The sequence below is a fragment of the Oncorhynchus clarkii genome, chromosome 11, assembly GCF_045791955.1.
Source record: "Oncorhynchus clarkii lewisi isolate Uvic-CL-2024 chromosome 11, UVic_Ocla_1.0, whole genome shotgun sequence".
NCBI classification, from domain to species: Eukaryota; Metazoa; Chordata; class Actinopteri; order Salmoniformes; family Salmonidae; genus Oncorhynchus; species Oncorhynchus clarkii.
This window is the reverse complement of record NC_092157.1, coordinates 21,561,343-21,584,758: the sequence shown is the minus strand read 5'-3', so window position 1 is coordinate 21,584,758 and position 23,416 is coordinate 21,561,343. Positions and strand designations below refer to the sequence as shown.

At 43.2% G+C, this 23,416-nt stretch overlaps 1 protein-coding gene across 1 annotated transcript in view; it reads right to left on the bottom strand.

Moving 5' to 3' along the window:
• The window catches only part of LOC139420358 (guanine nucleotide exchange factor VAV3), a 118,921-nt gene that overhangs the window by 54,688 nt on the left and 40,817 nt on the right, over positions 1-23,416 (bottom strand). Inside the window, exons 3-10 of the mRNA XM_071170371.1 lie at positions 6,966-7,024; positions 6,800-6,868; positions 5,912-6,023; positions 3,893-3,985; positions 3,550-3,618; positions 3,190-3,293; positions 1,523-1,622; positions 1,214-1,309 (exon numbers count right to left, since the gene is read on the bottom strand). Coding sequence (XP_071026472.1) covers positions 1,214-1,309; positions 1,523-1,622; positions 3,190-3,293; positions 3,550-3,618; positions 3,893-3,985; positions 5,912-6,023; positions 6,800-6,868; positions 6,966-7,024 — 702 coding nt within the window. The remainder of the gene's footprint in view (positions 1-1,213; positions 1,310-1,522; positions 1,623-3,189; positions 3,294-3,549; positions 3,619-3,892; positions 3,986-5,911; positions 6,024-6,799; positions 6,869-6,965; positions 7,025-23,416) is intronic.

The window sequence follows — 23,416 nt, the reverse complement described above, 5'->3', positions numbered from 1 at the left end:
AAATGATACTCCCACTAAGCGCAAACCAGATGGGATGGCGTATCACTGCAGAATGCTGTGGTAGCGATGCTGGTTAAGTGTGCCTTGAAAACAAGAAAAATCAAGGACAGTGTCATCAGCAAAGCACCCTCACACCATCACACCTCCTCCTCCATGCTTCATGGTGGGAACCACACATGCAGAGATCACCAATTCACCTACTCTAAGTCTCACAAAAACAGCGGTTGGAACCAAAAATCTCAAATTTGGACTCATCAGACCAATAGACAGATTTCCACCGGTGAAGGTCCATTGCTTGTGTTTCTTGGCCCAAGCAAGGCTCTTCTTCTTATCGGTGTCCTTTCTTAGTGGTTTCTTTGCAGCAATTCGACCATGAAGGCCTGATTCACGCAGTCTCTGAACAGTTGATGTTGAGATGTATCTGTTACTTGAACTCTGTGAAGCATTTACTTGGGCTGCAATCTGAGGTTCATTTAACTCTAATGAACTGCTGCAGAGGTAACTCTGGGTCTTCCTTTCCTGTGGTGGTCCTCATGAGAGACATTTCATCATAGCACTTGATGGTTTTTGCAACTATAGTTGAAGAAACTTTCAAAGTTCTTGACATTTTCCGCATTCACTGACCTTCACGTCTTAAAGTAATGATGGACCGTCATTTCGCTTTTCTTATTTCAGCTGTTCTTGCCATAATATGGACTTGGTCTTTTACCAAATAGGGCTATCTTCTGTATCCCGCCTCTACCTTGTCACAACACAACTGACTGGCATCAAACGCATTAAGAAGGAGAGAAATTCCACAAATTAACAAGGCACTCATGTTAATTGAAATGCATTCCAGGTGACTACCTCATGAAGCTGGTTGAGAGAATGCCAAGCGTGTGCAAAGCTGTCATCAAGGCAAAGGGTGGCTATTTTGAAGAATCTCAAATATAAAATATATTTAGATTTGTTCAACACTTTTTTTGGGGTTACTACATGAATTCATATGTGTTATTTCATAGTTTTGATATCTTCACTATTATTCTACAATGTAGAAAAAAGTAAAAAATAAAGAAAAACCCTGGAATGAGTCGGTGTGTCCAAACTTTTGACTGGTACTGTACATCCAGAGGCGTCCAGGACTAGTGTATGATTTAAACATGGCTTTATCCCTGGTACTGAGGTAACAGTTGAATGTAAGTAATTCTCAGCTCTCTGAAGATATATATCTTACCTGTAGAAGAAGATGATACTTGAGTACCCGCTGCATGGGGACCACTAGCAGATCCCTCAGTGTAAACTTTCCATAGTTGGCTCTCTTTGCACATTCCTGGCAAGCACAATAAATAAATCATACCGCATGGTATTTGAACTGTCACTGCAATATAACACAAAACATATTAATTTAGAGAAAAAAATATAGTACTTATTAATTGAAAGAAAAATAATAATAATTGCAGTTGGTGTGCCATGGCCTGTAATACCTATAGTAAACACTAGATGGCTGTATCTGACCACTGATTTAGACTGATGCAGACTTTACCTCCAGCTTCATTCGGATGTCCTCTCTGTGTTTGCAGATGTCATCCAAAGCAACGATGGCCGTTTCTACATGGCTACAGTATTTCCCATATATTAGCAATCTGGAAAAGATATCAGTATATTAAAGTCAGTATTGTTGAGGTGAAATAAATTGAGAGAGAGAGAGACTTGGGCTTGGGCCATGACTTGGGCCCTGACAGTGAATCTCAGTAAGACTAAAATAATGGTCCCTAACCCTAACCCTACCTCGGCCTAAACATCAGCGCCACAGGTAACTTCCACAAGGCTGTGAATGCTCTAAGAGACAAGGCAAGAAGGGTTATTCTATGCCATCAAAAGGAACATAAAACTCATCAGGATAAAACTTTAATAAGCTATCGAACCCATTGCCCTCTATGGTTGTGGGGTCTGGGGTCCACTCACCAACCAAGAATTCAAACAGTCAATTGAGACTCTGCTTTCAGAATTCTGCAAAAATATACTTTGTGTATAATGCAAAACCCCAAACAATGCATGCAGAGGAGAATTACAACTATACCTACTAGTTATCAAAATCCAGAAAAGAGCTGTTAAATTCTACAACCACCTAAAAGGAAGCGATGCCCACACATTCTACCACAAAGCCATCACCTACAGAGAGAAGAGTCCCCTCAGCCAGCTGGTTCTGAGGCTCTGTTCACAAACACGAACAGACCCCACAGATACCCGGGACAGAAACACATTTAGACCCAACCAAATTATGAGAAAGCAAAAAGATAACTATACACTGGAAAGAATCAACCAAAAAACAGAGCAAACTGGAAAGCTATCTGGCCCTAAACAGAGAGTACACGGTAGCAGAATACCTGACCACTGTGACTGACCCTCAATTAAGAAAATCATTGACTACATACAGAGAGAGGCCGGCATAGGCAGACCGGCTAGGTGCTCACTGATGAGGTGGAAACTGAGCAATACTTCCTAACCTCCTGCCAAATGTATGACCACATTAGAGACACATATTTCCCACAGGTCACACAGACCCACAAAGAATTTGAAAACAACTCAAACATTGATAAACTCCCATATCTGTTAGGCGAAATAACTCAGTGTGCCGTCACAGCAGCAAGATGTGTGGCCCGTTGCCATGAGAAAAGGGCAACCAGTGGAGCACCAACAGCCTATATTTATCTGTTTATGTATTTCCCCTTTCATACTTCAACTACTTGCACATTGTTACAACACTGTACACAGCCAATAATATAACATTTTAAATGTCTATGTCTTTGAAACTTTTGTGGGTCTATTGTTTACTAATGTTCCCTTGTGTATTTCATTTTTGTTTATTGTGTATTTCATTTGTAAACATATGTTTCCCATGCCAATAAAGAGAGCGAAAGAGAGCGAGAGAGAACCAGGAACGAAGAACAAGAGATCGAAAGATCGAAAGAACAAGAGATTGAGAGAACGAGACAGAAAACCCAGGCTGGTTCAATCAACGCTGTTTCTTTCAACACGGAAAACTGGGAATTTCGTATTTTTTTCATGTAACTTTTTACACAAATTCAATGTGATTTTTTTGTTGTTGTTGATTTCACGTTGAATTCATGATTTTACAACCAAATGTAAATCAGAAATAGACAATGAACTGACGTCTGTGCCCAGTGGGATGGTTCTGTGGCATTGTACCTCTCTTTGTAGTGGATGAAGATCTGGTAGATGTTCTGAGCACTTTTATGGCGGACAGAGTCTTGGATCTCCACCATGAGACTCTTGTGAACCTTAACCAGGTCCTGAAACACAACAACAGTCCATGACAAACAAACACTGAAGACCCATAGGGCTTGGGACAACAGGTATTAGCTGATATTTTGGAGAAGGGTAACTGTGATATGTGTTGGCTTTTTTACTACTCAACATAGCAAGTTAAATCCACCGACTGTAAGTAAATCTGGAATAAGAGCATCTGCTAAATGACTAAAATGTCACTGCAATCTCTATCTGTACCATTTACATGTGGATGGTTGGGGTTTCTGTCCTGTAACTTACCGGAATGTTGACAAACACTTTCTTCATCTCCTCTGAGGACAGGAATGTCGTAAGAGGTGCCATAAAATACTGGATGTGAAAAACAGAGCGTAAGAAAAAAAGTTGGTTCCACTTAAACAGGAGAGGTAGGTAAGCAGTTACTGCCTGTTTACGGGAACTATTTGGGTCAGCCAAATAATGACTTGTTGCACTACACAAGTGATTTATCAGAACAATCTTAATCTTAAATAGTGTCTGCCTACATAAGGGACGGTTTTCATAAGGTCATGAACGGAATGGTTAGTGAACGAAGAGGATTGTGAGAATACAGTATGAAGGGGGGTATTTGGTTGTAGCACCTTACCTTCTCTATGGAGTCCAGAGTCTCTGCATACTTCTCCTCAGTCTGCTTGATCTCTGTCAGACAGCAGCTCCTGATGTCTGTCTCTACCTGCTTCTGTAACGAGCACGCACGCACGCACACACACACACACACACACACACACACACAAACACACACACACACACACACACACACACACAGCTGTCAAAGCAGAGCCTTAAAGCTAGAATCCATACCTGCTACATCCATTTTTTTGACTTATAAATGTATGATATATACCTATTGCTTCTTGAACAATATAACTTATAAATGCCTCATGAGCTTAGTTTAACTGTCGTACCGCATCAGAACCCAAAATATAAGCTTGGTTTACTTGAGTTGAGTTATTCATTGAAAGTGGTGTGGGTGGAAAAACACATGTCAACAAATCTATGTACCCAAATAACAAGTGTGCAGTCTGTCACGACATGGCCATAGAGAGGCTTTTATTCTCTATTTTGGTTAGGCCAGGGTGTGACTAGGGTGGGCATTCTAGTTTCTTTATCTCTATGTTTTCTATTTCTTTGTGTTTGGCCGGGTGTGATTCTCAATCAGAGGCAGCTGTCTATCGTTGTCTCTGTTTGAGAACAATACTTAGGAAGCCCCTTTTCCACCTGTCTTTGTGGGCAGTTGACTTTTTTTAGGGCACTATAGCGGCACGGTTTGGTGTCGTATTGTTTTTGTCTGCGTCATATAAATAAAGAATATGTAAGCTCACCACGCTGCACCTTGGTCCTCCTCCTTCAACAGCCGTACATTCAACATTCAGATGTATTTTCCCAAGGACGCGGAGTTAAATAGGGAAACAACTTGAGCTCAAGTCAATTTAAGATCTATATAAATGAATTGGACAAAAAGCTTGAGCAATCAACTGCCCCCGGTCTCAGTCTCAAAGACACAGGAATAAAATGCCTCCTGTACGCAAATGATCTGGTACTGCTGTCACCAACAAAATAGGAGCTACAGCAACAACTAGATCATCTGCAACAGTTCAGTCAGACTTGGGCAAAGACACACATTATGTTACGGCAGAAAAGATCTAGATGTCAGGGAAGCTTTTCTACTGGGCTCGATTCATATAGAACACACACCTACACAAACTTGGGAGAAAGAAAGAGCTCCACAGGGGACTTCAAGCTGGCCGTGGATGAACTGAAAGTCAAATCAAGGAGGGCTTTCTATGCCATTCAAATATATATTAAATTAGACACACCAATTTGGATCTGGCTCAAAATATTCGAATCAATAATAGAACCAATTGCACTTTATGGCAGTGAAGTGTGGAGTCCGCTTACCAAGCAAGAATTTGACAAATGAGACAAACACCCAATTGAAACTCTGCATGTGGAGTTCTGTAAGAGTCTCAGAGTATAGAGGACAACTCCAAACAACACCTGCAGAGCAGAATTAGGCCAATTCCCTCTTCTGATTAATATCCAAAAAAGAGCCACCAAATGTTAGAATCATTTAAAAACAAGTGACCCCCAAGAGTCCCCTCAGCCAGCTACCAACCCAACAAAGCCCCAGGACAACACCCAGAAAATCTGGCCCAACTAAAGTATCACTAAGAAAAAATAAAAAATATATCACAGAAAGACCACACAGAAAATCTAAAAGTCAACTTCAATGCTATTTGGTTGTAAAAACGAGAGTAATATTCTCACTACTTCATTATTGGCCTCATTCATTTCTTACTGTGTTCTCATGTTAATTGATATTACTCATTGAGTATTATTAGGGAGAGAAGCAGTGAGAAGTAGAGAGAGAGAGAGAGAGAGAACTCCATACACATTGACTCAGTACTGGAACTCCCTGTATAGCCATGTTATTTTTACTCATGATTGTTATTCGTTATCACTGTGTATTTATTCCTTGTGTCACTATTTTTATATTTACTCTGCATTGTTGGAAAAAGACCCTTAAGTAAGCATCTCACTGTTAGTCCACACCTGTTGTTTACAAAGCATGTGGCAAAAACAATTTGACTTGATTTGAACTAACCAGAGGAGGACGGACGGCTTCAGCCTTCATCAGATCTTCATAGATCTCTCCTCCATCTTCATCATCATAGACACAGTCATAAAGATCCTCCTCGTCCTCCACACCTTTCTCACTGTCACACACACAAACGGGTTACCATTATAATAATGTAACATTTATACTGCTGTTGTTATCATCAGCCTACGCGCAGTCATACACATGTGATTGTGACTCTTTGTGTGTCTGTGTGGGTTTGTGACTCTTTGTGTGTCTGTGTGGGTTTGGGACTCTTTGTGTGTCTGTGTGGGTTTGTGACTCTTTGTGTGTCTGTATGGGTTTGTGACTCTTTGTGTGTCTGTGTGGGTTTGTGACTCTTTGTGTGTCTGTGTGGGTTTGGGACTCTTTGTGTGTCTGTGTGGATTGTGACCTTTTGTGTGTCTGTCTGTGGGGGTTTGGGACTCTTTGTGTGTCTGTGTGGGTTTGTGACTCTTTGTGTGTCTGTGTGGGTTTGGGACTCTTTGTGTGTCTGTGTGGGTTTGGGACTCTTTGTGTGTCTGTGTGGGTTTGTGACTCTTTGTGTGTCTGTGTGGGTTTGGGACTCTTTGTGTGTCTGTGTGGGTTGTGACTTTTTGTGCGTCTGTCTGTGTGGGTTTGGGACTCTTTGTGTGTCTGTGTGGGTTTGTGACTCTTTGTGTTTCTGTGTGGGTTTGTGACTCTTTGTGTTTCTGTGTGGGTTTGTCCAGAAGCCTGGGACAGTGTAAGTGTGAGTAGAGCCACTGGCCATCTCTGACAGCCTACATCAACTAAGCCAATTAGCTTAGCAGCTGTGTTATCCCAGAAGAAGCCAGGGACAAACAGTTGTGAGTAGACCAGTAAGAGACCGTAAGACAGGCCAAGAGGTGGACTTACTCAATCAAGTCTTCTAGGTGGTTATAGATGTCCTCATCTTCTTCTAGACTCTCCTCTGAAGGAAAAGCCCTTTTGGAAAGAAAAGCGATGTCATGCCACCAAACATGAACTAATACAAAACCCAATTAGATTTTTTAATTGGAATAAACACTTGGTCAGAACTTACTTTATTCCGGTTTGTTCTGAAATCGTGGTGTGGGACAGTTTGGACAATGTGTCCATAACCTGCAATGAAAATGAATGGAAACGTTACAGACTTGGTTATTGTAATGATCATATTAATGTTGTACTTCTGCGTTTAAGTCAGTAGAGGGCAGTGTCATCCAATAGTAGAGCATTACCTAAGAGACCTGTGGGAAGAGTAGTAAATAGTGAGTATAAAAAAATAAAAAAATAATGAGTGATTACATGACATTCCAACATAATCCATAAAGTTAAAAACATGGTGTTTAATTGCAAAGTTAATTAACATATTTTTGTTTCTTGTTTCCGACATCACCAAATGTTCTTTAAACACTAACCTGAGAGGCTTGTAGGAAACCCAAATAAAAGGCTATGACTTTATCAGCTGCTAAAGAATGTCATCAATACAGCACAACATGGAATAATCAGTGTGTCTTAGGTCCTTGTACCTTCAGTCTGGCATCAATCACTATCAACAGATATGAGAATAATCCATAACATTCAGTATCAAGTCTAGTGACCATCAACCCAGACCTTGAGTGTCAAAAACAGAACATGAAATCATATGTATTACAGAAAGGGGAAATATATAAATATGCAAAATAATGTGATAATCACTCTAAACTGAATGTGAACCTTAGTGATCTTATATTTCCCCATTATAATCCCTATAGAAATTCCTGTTAATAAATCACAAATAGACCAATATGGCGATACAATAGTGTAAACGTGGTTGAAGAATAAAATCAACGATTGTATCTTTAAATTAATTAGTAGAGTTTGGCTCTGTGAGTCAATTAACATGTGATTGACATGTATGACACATGACATGTAATTTCACGCTGAATTGGTCCGTAATGACAATGCCCTTGACCTGATACAGTACAATAAGAGCATTGTATGCTGGGTGATCAAAAAGACAACTTTCAACAAACATGTTCTTATAGTGGCTTCATATTGCGTAACCTATAGAAATCTCCTGTTGATTAATTGGTGTAATTTCTTCCTTTTTCTCTGTAGACGATCTATTGGCCTGTAAACGCAGACTCACACACACTTCATCACTAGCCCTCAGCTCTCACTGATCAATACTGATCACACTAGCTCATCTAGATGTTCCCTCACCCAGCCACGCTACTAATAGACACACACAACCACACACAGGATATTGGCCAAGAGATCTATAGTTTTTAATTGGCCTGTGACTCAAAGCAGATTGATGATACTACTATTGCTGTCCACTGGACTGGGTTAGGTGAAGTGCATTATGAAGGTTGTGGTCCATTCTGCTGTTGACCCCAACTAGAGGTCACAGTAACGTGTTAGTGTTATTGAATGTTTTATCTTTTTATTTTATTTTATTTTTTACCTTTATTTAAGTAGGCTAGTCAGTTAAGAACAAGTTCTTATTTCCAATGATGGCCTAGGAACAGTGGGTTAACTGCCTTGCTCAGGGGTAGAACGACAGATTTTTACCTCGTCAGCTCAGGGATCTTGCAACCTTTCGGTTACTAGTCCAACACTCTAACCACTAGGCTACCTGCCGCCCCAATGTGTCAGATAAGGGTGTAGTATTTCCCCAACATGACTGCAGGCCCTGTGGGGCCCAGACAGACAGGGAGATGGAGTGGGATGGAGTGCAAGAAGGACAGAGAGAGGAAAAGAGAGAGAGAAAAACAGAGCAAACTAGATTGCTATTTGGCCCTAAACAGAGAGTACACAGTGGCAGAAAACCTGACCACTGTGACTGACGCAATCTTAAGGAAAGATTTGACTATGTACAGACTCAGTCAGCATAACCTTGCTATTGAGAAAGGCCGGCGTAGGCAGACCTGGCTCTCAAGAGAAGACAGGCTATGTGCACACTGCCCACAATATGAGGTGGAAACTGAGCTGCACTTCCTAACCTAGAGACACATATTTCCCTCAGAATACACAGATCCACAAATAATTTGAAAACAAACCCAATTTTGATTAACTCCCATATCTACTGGGTCAAATACCACAGTGTGCCATCACTGCAGATTTGTGACCTGTTGCCTCAAGAAAAGAGCAACCAATGAGGATAAACATCATTGTAAATAAACCCTTATTTATGTTTATTTATTTTCCCTTTTGTAATTTAACTATTTGCACATCGTTACAACACTGTATATTGACATAATATGACATTTGAAATGTCTTTATTCTTTTGGAACTTCTGTGAGCGTAATGTTTACTGTTAATGTTTATTGTTTATTTCACTTTTGTTAATTATCTATTTCACTTGCTTTGGCAATGTTAACATGTTCGCCATGCCAATAAATCTATTGAATTGAATTGAATTGAGAGAGAGAGAAAGAGAGAGAGAGAGAGAGAGAGAGAGAGAGAGAGAGAGAGAGAGAGAGAGAGAGAGAGTGAGTGAGTGAGAGAGAGAGAGCGAAAGGAGAGAGAAATTAGGAGATGGTGAGAGAGGGAGATAAAGATAAGGAAAGAGAGAGAGATGGAAGAGAAATGGGTAGAGAGAGAAAGACAAGGAATCACACGTGTTTCCATTGTTAGCATCACCTCAGACACTATCTACTGAAACCCCTGTGACACTGTGTGTGTGACCAGCATACCATGGGGTCACTGTTGTGGGGAAACACTATTTATCATCACAGACAGAAGAGGAGCACGGAAGTGCATATGTAAAAATAGAAAGAGTGAACAAATGTGAATGATGATGAAGGACAGAGATGAAGATGCGTGTAGTGACTTTCTGACAAAGGCGTGTTGATTCAATTTGACATTATCTGGATGGATGGCTGTATATTTGCATCTCACAGGATAGTCACACTTTCGCCGTGGCAATTTTCAGGTAGAGGCGTTCTCACGGAGGTCCTGGGGTGACTGACACCAGGAGAGGTGTGATGACTGATGAAAGTTGAAATGACTAAATGAATGTTACTGTGCGAAGGAAGTGTTTGGATTGTTTCAAGAGTTCTTAAAGAGCTATGTATTTTGATATGTGTTATTGTACTGTAAGTGCTATGGATTTATTGTTACAGAGACCCTCTGTTATTCTGTTTTGTCGGACGGCGGACAGTTCCAGAGGAGCGACACAGGGGTGTGCTCTTATCATACAGTGTTGAGGTGTGATGATTAGATTAGAGAATGCATGTGTAGTTGTATGCCTTCTGTTTTAATGTTTTGAGCCATGCAAAGTGAGGTTAATTATATGATGGAAGATACTGGGATTTGGCGCTCTTGGAAGAATAAAAGCTGGGTTTAAACGTTGATCTCTTGGCATTCTCTCAACCAGCTTCATGAGGTAGTCACCTGGAATGCATTTCAATTAACAGTTGTGCCTTGTTAAAAGTTAATTTGTGGTATTTCTTTCCTTCTTACTGCGTTTGAGACAATCAGTTGTGTTTTGACAAGGTAGGGGTGGCATACAGAAGATAGCCCTATTTGGTAAAATACCAAGTACATATTATGGCAAAAAAAGTTCAAATAAGCAAAGAGAAATTACAGTCCATCATGACTTTAACACGTGAAGTTCAGTCAATCCGGACAATTTCAAGAACTTTGAAAGTTTCTTCAAGTGCAGTGGCAAAAACCAGCAAGCGCTATGACGAAACCGGCACTCATGAGGACCGCCACAGGACCGCCACAGGAAAGGACGACCCAGAGTTACCTCTGCTGCAGAGGATAAGTTCATTAGCGGTACCAGCCTCAGAAATTGCAGCCCAAATAAATGCTTCACAGAGTTCAAGTAACAGACACATCGCAACATCAACTGTTCAGAGGAGATTGTGTGAATCAGGCCTTCATGGTCAAATTGCTGAAAAGAAACAACTACTAAAGGACACCAATAAGAAGAAGAGATTTGCTTGGGCCAAGAAACACAAGCAATGGACATTAGACTGGTTGGAAATCTGTCCTTTGGTCTGATGAGTCAAATTTGAGATTTTTGGTTCCAACCTCCGTGTCTTTGTGAGACGCAGTGTAGGTGAATGGATGATCTCTGCATGTGTGGTTTCCACAGTGAATCATGGAGGAGGAGGTGTGATGATGTGGGGGTGCTTTGATGGTCTATGATTTATTTTGAATTCAAGGCACACTTAACCAGCATGGCTACCACAGCATTCTGCAGCTATACGCCATCCCATCTGGTTTGCGCTTAGTGGTAGTATCATTTGTTTTTCAACAGGACAATGACCCAACACACCTCCAGGCTGTGTAAGGGCTATTTGACCAAGAAGGAGAGTGATGGAATGCTGCATCAGATGACCTGGTATCCACAATCACCCGACCTCAACCCAATTGAGATGGTTTGAGATAAATTGGACCGCAGAATGAAGGAGAAGCAGCCAACAAGTGCTCAGCATATGTTGGAAAAGCATTCCAGGTGAAGCTGGTTGAGAGAATGCCAACAGTGTGCAAAGTTGTCATCAAGGCACAGGGTGCCTACATTGAAGAATCTCAAATATAAAATATATTTTGATTTGTTTACCACGTTTTTGGTTACTACATGATTCCATATGTGTTATTTCATAGTTTTAATGTCTTCACTATTATTCTAGCATATATAACTTTTTTTTAAATAATGAAAAACCCTTGAATGAGTAGGTGTGTCCAAACTTTTGACTGGTACAGTACGTGTGTATGTCATAGTGGTGAATGTTCCATGCTGTTAAGACAAAGGATGTACCATTTGTTAATTGTATTCGTATTGCATAACTGTAAAACATCTGATTACATTTAAATAGATTTGAACCGTAGTCCTCACAATCTGAGTAATATTCCTTTGAATTATTATTTGGTGAAATGTCTAATGGTAAATGTTATTCCCAATATACATAGCATATATGCTCAGTCTCTAACATGCTGACCAAACCGCACACGTGCGTCCGCATGCGCTATCGCGCGCAAGTTGATTTTGTTCACCCACACCAGACGCGATCAAGGACAAACAAACATTTATGGCAATTTAGCTAGCTAGCTTCCTGTTGCTAGCAAATTTTTCCTGGGATATAAACCTTGGGTGGTTATTTTACCTGAAATGCACAAGGTACTCTACTCTGACAATTAATCCACAGATAAAACGGCAAACCGAATTTGTTTCTCGTCATCTCTCCTCCTTCCTTCAGGCTTCTTTTTCTTCTTTGGACTTGATATGGCGGTTGGCCACCAACTTAACAGCATTACTACAACTGACTACATTTATTTTGTAATGCGAGCGGTGTGGTCAGCATGTAACTGTGCATCTCTGAGCTAAGGTTAACTCAATCATTTATTGCTAGGACATCGATTGCAAGATTTTAGCTCTTTGTTCCTTAGCCTCTTAATAACTGAATAACGGTAAACCTATACACATGCATCTTATAGTATTTTGAGTGGTGATGCAAGGCTCGCAACCTTTGCTACCATTGGATACATTTATGGGCCTATAGCCTTCAGATAATAATGGAGTCAGATAGTACATCATATTAGGGTCATAGACACTCTACACTAATGTGTGTGTGCTTGTGTGTCCTTTGTGTTCCTTTGAAAGCAGAGGCTGTTATCTTTTGAACCTGGCATGAAAAAGTGAAAACTTTTCAGTACCAGTAGACTCACGCTAGGCCCACACTGAGATGTTGGAGTGTTTGGCTCTAGACATAGTCATGCAGCGTATGCAGCCTGTGAGACAGTCTCCACAGGGACTCCCCCCTCTCACTCTCCCCCTATTCTCCCTAAACCCAGATCTCTCTATGGCTGTCTTCTCTGTTGCATCACCTTTCTATGAACCCATGTTCTGTCTAGAATACTCCATCTAACATCTCACTAGAGCATGAACCTGTACTGTGAGTCACCCTGGAGCACTAGGCTGAATTCTGAGGGTTAGTTCTGTTTCTCTCCTCTTGGTTTTTGAAGGATAGGATTGCAGGAGAGTCAACTGATTGTAGATCTGATTATAAGGTCATCTTCTGCCTGTTGGTCCCATTGGGAAGCCTACTGGCTGGCTGGAAGACTGGCTGACTGACTGGCTGACAGGCTGACTGGCTGGGTCGCTGGCTGCCTGGCTGACTAGCTGACTGGATAACTAGCTGACTGGCTTGGTGGCTGGCTGACTAAGTGGCTGACTGGCTGGGTGGGTGGCTGGCTGGCTAGGTGGCTGACTGACTGGCTGGCTGACTAGATGGCTGACTAGCTGGCTGACTGGCTGGGTGGCTGGCTTGGTGGCTGATTGACTGACTGGTTGACTAGGTGGCTGATTGACTGGCTGGGTGGATAGCTGACTAGGTGGCTAACTGACTGACTGGCTGGGTGAATGGCTGACTAGGTGGCTGACTGACAAGCTGACTGGCTGACAGGCTGACTGGCTGACCAACAGGAAATGATGTAATAGCTCAGAGTGATTGATGGTTAGTGAGGCTTTCTGGGACCAGCTGGGGTTGTTGGCGTGGTTGGTGGTGTGTGTGTGCGTGTGTGCGTAAGTCTGTGCATGCAGGCGGGCGTGGTGTGATTGCGTGGCAGGTTTGAATGAACGCCTCTCCTGAGACAGGCTGTTAATGCTTTCTGAGCTGTGTGTTTGGGAAGGTCTCCAGAATGTTCTGGGGCCAGTTTAGGGCGAGTGCTCTGTAATAGCTTGGCTTCATGAATCATAAACACCAAGCACATTCTAACAAAACACCACTTTTATACAGACTTTAAAATACTGCTCACTTTCAACCCACTTTATCTAAACCAGAAACCAGAAAACACATCATTACAAAGCTTTGCAATGTTTGACAAAAGAAGTTCAAACCCGATCATATGGTAAGTTGTTGACTATAAATGAACTCATTTTGAACACTGACATTAAAAACCAGGTCAGCATATTACTCCGTACCAACCACAGAGTTTCAAGTTATGATTATGGAGTGTGCAATAGAGAGCAGACAGCTCACGGCATCATAAGAAGACCAGGGCCCAGATTCACAAAACACTCCTTAAGAAAAAAAATAAGAAGTTTATAACATAGTTCGTAAGTGCACTTCCTCAACAATATATTAAAGTAATGATTTTCTTACAAACTTCTCAAATATCTCCTGAAGATGTTTGTTGCTAGGCAACCGTTTTAGCTAGCTATCTAGCTAGCAACTGCAATCATGTTAGCATATTTCTTACTGAGATTACTGTTCTAAAACATGTTCTTGGGTTTAAAATAATCAATACTGAAACTTTTAGACGAAGTTTGTGAGTGAATTAAATATGTTAAATTGCTTTCATGGGCTTTTTCTCTCACTGCCCTGAGTTTAAGACAAGGGTTTAGCTATTTTGGAATTAAAAACATTTCCAGTAAGTTTATTGTGTGACTAAGAGATAATAGCGTATTTAGCCACAGCAGGTGTGTGTGTGTGTTTCACTTAAACATGTGTGTTAAATGTGTGTGTGTGTGTGTGTTGTGTGTGTGTGCGCGCATGTGTGTGTACATGCACATGTGTGTGTCACTTAAACATGAACAAGATTTTTTAAAATCTTTTTTTGTATTTCAAAGGGGAAACTATGTCCCTCAACTATTGTTGAAAGGGTTGTTACAGTACTTTTATCTGCAGTAGGGAAAACAGACCCATGAAAACAGACCCATGAAAACAGACCCCATGAAAACAGACCCATGAAAACAGACCCATGAAAACAGACCCCATGAAAGTTTTAGAATGCCTTTTTGCACTTAATTGTGTAACTGCCCTTAGTGACAAATAATTTACATTTCTTTTTCTGGAGTGGGGAAGACCACAAGAGGTCTATTCAACAGTTAGCAATTTCACAAATGCACTCAGTGCTAGGGAAAATAGAACTGGTCTTACAAAGCAGTTCTAGAGAAGGTGTTACTCAGAAAAGGGGCACTTCAGTGAACCCAAGACATCTGGTGTTGCTCTGCTTCAGCTTTTAGCAATAAATCCGCTAAAACCCCAGCTGTGTGTGTGTGTGTGTGTGTGTGTGTGTGTGTGTGTGTGTGTGTGTGTGTGTGTGTGTATACACACAACCTTGCGTGCTCTGCAGAACGAATGGTGGACGAATAAGGCACAGGAAATCCAAATTGACGCCGACAAAAAAGACATGCACAATGTCTGCAAATCAACTAAAGCTATATATGGCCCTAGAAGTCACACCATCACCCCCTTGAAAACAGCTGATGGTCTGACTCTCTTGAAGGACCAAAACCAGATCCTGATGAGGTGGGCTGACCACTTTGAAACACTACTCAATCAGCGCTCTCCTACAGACCACTCCATCCTGGAAGAACTGCCTGTCCGTCCACTCATTCAAGACCTCAACCCTTCGCCAACCTTCCAGGAGGTGTTATCAGCTATCCGTTCCCTCAAGAACAACAAGACTCCTGGCGCTGACAGCATCCCAGCAAAGCTACATAAGAAGGGAGGTTACTTCTGCACCAGAACGCTTCACCAGTAGATCACTGAGGTTTGGGACTGGGAGATCATCCCTCAACAGTGGCGGGATGCAAACATTGTCACCATCTATAAGAACAAGGATGACACTTCCATCTGCGGCAACAGCCAGGGGATATCCCTTCTGACTGTTAACGGCAAGGTCCTGGCCAAGGTGATGCCACACAGGCTGGTGAACAACATCACAGAGGAACTGCTGCCAGAGTCACAATGCGGCTTCAGAAAGAACAGGAGTACGGTCCACATGAGCCATCACCCCATCATGGAACTGGCAAAGGATGTTGAGAAATGTGTCTGGACAGCCACATTTGAGTATAATGCCCCATAGTAATTCCCTGCTTACAGTGTTGAAGGCCTTGGAGAGGTCGACAAAGGCCATGAAAAGTCCTGATGTTGTTCACGGCACTTCTTGGGAATCCCTTGGTGTGACCGTGTGCCCCTTACAGAAATACTTGCTGAGACCAATTGCAAGAGCATAGAGCCCATGGTGACCCAACACCAACTGCGCTGGCTTGGGCATGTCATTAGAATGTTTCAGGAGTGATCCTGTGCGGCCAGATACACCTTGGTTGTGGTCTGCAGGGGGGCAGATGAAGGGCTACAAGAACCAGCTGAAAACGTGGCTGAAGAAGTGCAACATCAAACCCACAGACCTGGAGGGCGCTGCTGCCGACCGGTCCACCTGGTGCCAGCTCTGCCAGTGCACAAAGAAACGGCAACACAGACAACACAACTCATTATCCGCCTGCAATAATGGTTGTGGATCTCGGGTTTGGACTCTATAGTCACCAAGGAATTCACCGTTAACTCAGAAGTGGAAGTCATCATCGGATACGATGGACGACCAAAACATAATGTAACGAAACTGTATACTAGTTCCTTGTATATAACGCTGTTGATAACACAGTCCATCCCAATAAACTGCCCAATGAAAACATGATTGGCTAAGAACTGAATAAATATTTGCCAGTCAGTTCACAGCTTATTAATGTCCATAATATCTCATTATCCAATAGGGTTGTTTGGATAAATGTACAGATCACACAGATCACTCATGTAGAGCGCTTGGAACGCCACACACGTTTTCTCTCTCCCTCACTCTTTTATTGCCTATTTCTCTCTATCTATCATTTTGTCACTCATTTACCCCTCTCTCTTCCCATCACCCCTCTCTCTCTATGTTTCTTTATTTCCCCCTCTCTGTCTGATTCTCTCCACCCTCTCTCACTCTGACCCTCTCCACCCTCTTTCTATCTGACCCTCTCCCCCTCTCTCTATCTGACCCTCTCCCCCTCTCTCTATCTGATTCTCTCCACCCTCTCTCACTCTGACCCTCTCCACCCTCTCTCTATCTGACCCTCTCCACCCTCTCTCTATCTGACCCTCTCCCCCTCTCTCTATTTGACCCCCCCCCCCTCTCTGTCGGACCTTATCCCCCCTCTCTCTATCTGACCCTTTCTCCCCTCTCTCTGTCTGATTCTCTCCACCCTCTCTCACTCTGACCCTCTCCACCCTCTCTCTATCTGACCCTCTCCCCCTCTCTCTATCTGACCCCCCCTCTCTGTCTGACCCTTTCCCCCCTCTCTCCATCTGACCCTCTCCCCCCACTCTCTGTCTGACCCTCTCCACCCTCTCTCTATCTGACCCTCTCCCCCACTCTCTGTCTGACCCTCTCCACCCTCTCTCTATCTGACCCTCTCCCCCCCTCTCTGTCTGACCTTTTCCCCCTCTCTCTATCTGACCCTCTCCCCCCTCTCTGTCTGACCTTTTCCCCCCTCTCTCTATCTGACCCTCTCCCCCCACTCTCTGTCTGACCCTCTCCACCCTCTCTGTCTGACCCTCTCCCCCTCTCTCTATCTGACCCTCTCCCCCCTCTCTGTCTGACCCTCTCCACCCTCTCTCTGTCTGACCCTCTCCCCCCTCTCTGTCTGACCCTCTCCACACACTCTCTCCCCCTCATTCTCTCCCTCTCCCGCCATCTCCCAGTTAACATTGCCAAAGCAAGTGAAGTAGATAATAAACAAAAGTAAAAAATAAACAATACAAATGAACAGTAAACATTACACTCACAAAAGTTCCAAAAGAAATGTCATATTATGTCAATATTCTCTCTCTCTCTCTCTCTCTCTCTCTCTCTCTCTCTCTCTCTAATTCAATTCAATTAATTGCAAGGGTTTTATTGGCATGGGAAACATATGTTAACATTGCCAAAGCAAGTGAACTAGGTAATAAACAAAAGTGGAATAAACTAAATTAAAATTAAACATTATACTCACAAAAGTTCCAAAAGAATAAAGACATTATAAATGTCATATTACGTCCAAATAGTTAAATAGTCCAAATAGTTAAACTACTAAAGGGAAAATAAATAAACATACATTTGAGTTGTATTTACAATGGTGTTTGCTTTTCACTGGTTGCCCTTTTCTTGCGGCAACAGGTCACAAATATCGCTGCTGTGATGGCGCACTGTGGTATTTCACCCAATAGATATGTGAGTTAAATCAAAATAGGGTTTGTTAAATAATTCTTTGTGTATCTCTGTAATCTGAGGGAAATATGTGACTCTAATATGGTCATACATTTGTCAGGAGGTTAGAAAGTCCGGCTCAGTTTCCACCTCATTGTGTGTGCAGTGTGCACATAGCCTGTCTTCTCTTGAGAGCCAGGTCTGCCTACGGCAGCCATTCTCTCTCTCTCTTGCTCTCTCTCTCCCTGCTCCCTCTCTCTCCCCCTCCTTCTCACACTCTCTCCCTCTCTCACTCCCCCTACCTCCCTCTCTCCCCTTTCCTCTCTCTATCCCCCCTCTCTCTCTCCCTTTCTCTCTCTCTCTCTCCCCCTCCTTCTCACTCTCACTCGCCCTCTCTCTTCCCCTCACCCCCATTCTCCCCCTCCCTCTCTCTCTCTCTCTTTCCCTCTTTCTGCAGTACTGGGATGTGATAAGCTAATAACTCTATCCTGTCTGCCCTCGAAAGGTCAAAGACAAGGGCGCCCTGCCAAGGTATATCACAACAACCCCCACTGTCTACTACTACCTAGAAGCTGGTCACCACACACTCACACATGCGCTGACACACTCACTAACACACATTCACATACACACAACATATACCAAATCACATTCATACAGAGAGACACACTCACAAGGAGCCCTTTCTCACATACAGCATGCATTCACAGCATCATACTCACACATACAGTTGTAGTCGGAAGTTTACATACACCTTAGCCAAATACATTTAAACTCAGTTTTCACAATTCCTGACATTTAATCCTTGTAAAAATTCCCTGTTTTAGGTCACTTATGATCACCAATTTATTTTAAGAATGTGAAATGTCAGAATAATAGTAGAGAGAATTATTTATTTCAGCTTTTATTTCTTTCATCACATTCCCAGTGGGTCAGAAGTTTACACACACTCAATTAGTATTTGGTAGCATTGCCTTCAAATTATTTAACTTGGGTCAAACATTTCAGGTATCCTTCCCAAACTTTGGAAGTACGCTTGGGGATGTTGTCCATTTGGAAGACCCATTTGCAACCAAGCTTAAACTTCCTGATTGATGTCTTGAGATGTTGCTTCAATATATCCACATACTTTTCCTACCTCATGATGCCATCTTTTTGGGAAGTGCACCAGTCCCTCCTGCAGCAAAGCACCCCCACAACATGATGCTGCCACCCCCATGCTTCATGGTTGGGATGGTGTTCTTCGGCTTGCAAGCCTCCCCCTTTTCCCTCCAAACATAACGATGGTCATTACGGCCAAATAGTTATATTTTTGTTTCATCAGACCAGAGGACATTTCTCAAAAAAGTACGATCTTTGTCCCCATGTGCAGTTGCAAACCGTAGTCTGCCATTTTTATGGCGGTTTTGGAGTAGTGGCATTTTCCTTGCTGAGCGGCCATTCAGGTTATGTCGATATAGGACTCGTTTTACTGTGGATATAGATACTTCTGTACCTGTTTCCTCCAGCATCTTCACAACGTCCTTTTCTGTTGTTCTGGGATTGATTTGCTCTTTTCGCACCAAAGTATGTTCATCTCTAGGAGACAGAACCCGTCTCCTTCCTGAGCGGTTTGATGGCTGCGTGGTATCATGGTGTTTATACTTGCATACTATTGTTTGTACAGATGAACGTGGTACCTTCAGGCGTTTGGAAATTTCTCCCAATGATGAACCAGACTCGTGGAGGTCTACAATTGTTTTTCTGAGGTCTTGGCTGATTTCTTTTGATTTTCCCATTATGTCAAGCAAGGAGGCACTGAGTTTGAAGGTAGGCCTTGAAATACATCCACAGGTACACCACTAATTGACTCAAATGATGTCAATTAGCCTATCATGAGCTTCTAAAGCCATGACATAATTTTATTTTTAAAGGCACAGTGAACTTAGGGTATATACACTTCTGACTCACTGGAATTGTGATACAGTGAAATAATCTGTCTGTAAACAATTGTTGGAAAAATTACTTGTGTCTTGCACAAAGTAGATGTCCTAACCGACTTGCCAAAACTATAGTTTATTAACAAGAAATTTGTGGAGTGGTTGAAAAACAAGTTTTAATGACGCCAACCTAAGTGTATGTAAACTTCCGACTTCAACTGTACATACACACTCACACATTTCCAAACACACATTGACACACACACACACACACACACACACACACCAACAACACACACGTCTATTTATAGCCACAGGCACCTACACTACACTCCACTCGCATTGGTGCCACTGCCAAGGCCTTATGGTTAATTTCCATACAGGGTTTACCCCAGTGTTTAACCCAAAAGGCTCAGACTTTTCTCTTCCATCTACACGGGCCGGCACCCGTGTCTCACTGGGCCATGGCTCTGCTGGACCTGCTCTCACTTGGGGCCAAAGCCAGGCAACTGGTACTTTTCAGCTGGTATTTAAATAGCAATGGCTAACTGTGTACTTCAACACCTTCTCACAAAGCAACTGTATTGATTATGCAGAGGTTGTTGATTCTGCTCTTCAGGGTCTCGAGCTTAATGACGAGTTTGGAGACTACTATGGTGTTAAATGCTGAGCTGTAGTCGATGAACAGCATTCTTAGATAGGTATTCCTCTTGTCCAGATGGGTGACAATGTCCTGTTGGTAGTTTAATCTTTCTCGTAGGTCATCAATTTTATTTTATGTCCAGATGCTGTCCTGTCCTGTTCCATGTCTGTTGATAATTAAATGTTCATTCCCTGTACCTGCTTCTTGTCTCTACCAGCGTCGATCCTTACAGTATGCAGACACCAGTAAAAGAAGTGTCAGGGAGTTTTGGTTGGTAACGTCGGGTCCGGGTGCCTTCGCCGAGGGAACCGGGGGTGCCTCAGCTAGCTCGTCAGGGTTCCACACCTTAGCTGGCTCGAAAGGTCGTCTTGCCTCGGGAGATGCGCACACCGCGTCATGCTTCAGCCGGCCCATCAGACTCCCACGCCTCAGCGGGATCGCCCCAGCTTTCTCGCCTCCGCTGGATCGCCAGGCTTTCACGCCTCCGCTGGATCGCCAGGCTTTCTCGCCTCCGCTGGATCGCCAGGCTTTCTCGCCTCCGCTGGATTGCCAGGCTTTCACGCCTCCGCTGGATCGCCAGGCTTTCACGCCTCCGCTGGATCGCCAGGCTTTCACGCCTCCGCTGGATCGCCAGGCTTTCACGCCTCCGCTGGATCGCCAGGCTTTCTCGCCTCCGCTAGATCGCCAGGCTTTCACGCCTCCGCTGGATCGCCAGGCTTTCACGCCTCCGCTAGATCGCCAGGCTTTCACGCCTCCGCTGGATCGCCAGGCTTTCACGCCTCCGCTGGATCGCCAGGCTTTCACGCCTCCGCTGGATCGTCTGGCTCCCACGCCTCTGCCGTCGGGCTTCTACACCCCCGTCAGGCTCGCCTAGGTGGGGGGGGGGGGAGCCTGACGGGGGTGTAGAAGCCTGAGCCTACTATCATGCCTGCTCCTGCTCTCCCTATCTAGCGCACGAGTGCGCCAGGCTGCCCATCATTATGCACTCCTGTCACTGATTACGCGCAGCAGCGCTCACTGGACTCACCTGGGTTCCTTTCCTTTGCCCCGTCTATAACTGTATGCTCCCCTGTTTGTTCACTGTGTCTGCATTAATGTTGTTGTGTTCTTGTCCAGATGCTGTCCTGTCCTGTTCCATGTCTGTTGATAACTACATTTTCACTCCCTGATCCTTACACAGCAGATATTTTCACCTGTTCAGGAAATCCACCAACACTTCAATGCAATGTAGCGCCGCCGTGGGCTACGTAACATTCGAGTAAAGAGAGACAAGACCCGCATCTCGATGTATAAACGTTATCACAGTCGAGCTGTTTGTACTGTACTGTCAGCTTCAATGAGAACACTCCACACTTCACCTCCCACTATATGTGCGTCCCAAATGGCACCCTATTCCCTACATTGTGCACTACTTTTGACCAGGGCCCAGAGTCTAAAGTAGTGCACTATATAGAGAACAGTGTGCCATTTGGGATGTAAATCCTCTCACTGTATAAGTGTGTTAGTGAGACTAGGATCACAGAGGACAGGCGAGGGCAGAGAGCCTATAGGGAAGAAACACATAGTCAAAACACTACTACAACTCTTCCTCTTAGATCCACAAAAGGACTTAGGGGCTATGGGCTAGGGGTTGATTTGGGATTTAGGGTAAGTGTGATAGTCTGGTCACAGAGGACAGTTGAGGGCAGAGCCTGCAGAGCCCTGCAGCTGAAACACATGACTCTTACTCCTGTTCTCTCCAAGCAGCACATTGGCACATTGGCTGCTTCCGAAATGGCACCCTATTCCCTATTAAGTGCACTAAATTTGATTTGGGCCCACATAGGGGATAGGGAATAGGGGATAAGGAAAAGGGTGCAATTTCAGACACAGCCATTGTCTAATGAGTTGAGCTCCTTTTCTCCAGGCAGCACAGTGACAGTTTCCTTTCTCCATTATTCCATGACCTAATGCTCTCAGAAGGACAATGGTGTGTCCCTGATTTGCTATTACTGAGGCAGGAAAACCTGCATTATGCATCGTGGAAGGCACTGAGGGTCTACTGAGATTTGTCTAGCTACTAGGAGAGCTGTGCCCCAGTGCAACTATGTGCATTGTGTAAAGTGACAACTTACTGCCCTGTTGACAGATTGGCTGTGTACTTAGGTATTCTTCACACAACTACAGTAAAAGTAACTTCAGGCCTATGTATGTATGATCTTCCAGCAGTGTGCATTTCCCAATACTTTAGGTCAGATTTTGGTCACATACAATTTTTTGTGAGTTCAATTCCAAACGGGTGTGTTGATGGGCCTGACTGTAGGCCTATATAACCTGGTGTACATACTCATACTCTTTTTGTTGTAATGGAGCGTCATATAATATGTGTTTGCATGAGGGGCCCTGGAATCACCTCCCTTTCATCTCATTCAAATCTCACACCTCATCTGCATAACAGCCACGTAATCCATGCAACCGTGACAATCTACTGTTATTATTCTTGACATGACTGGCACCCGTGACCAGTAAGAATATCATAGTATTAGGAATTAGAATGTAATTTAATAGGATCTCTATGGAGAAGATACGCTGCTGAAATCCAGCCTGGTGATTGGCTCATTGCTCTGAGGTTGTTGCTTGGAGATGTCACTAGGCATTAAAGCACTGTTCCCTATTGTAGTGTATGTATCAAGCATGTATCTAAAAAAGCCCCTGTCTTTTTCATTGAGGATTGTACTAAATCATAATGATAATGCAAATAATGATAGTGTTGACTATTTGTCCTATTTCACACATATACAAGTGTGTATTATACTGTGATCATGCAAAATACTACTGTGTCCACCCACCATACAGGCATCCACCATATCCAACGCAGGCATAGTCTTGGAGAATCTCCAATCCATTGACTAAATCCCCTTTGAAACTCATGATTGAAAGACTAGCCATGTGTTACACTTTGCAGGAGGACATAAAACAAACTGAATCACTGGCTTCTTAGAGGGGCCTTTTGGGTGAAAATAT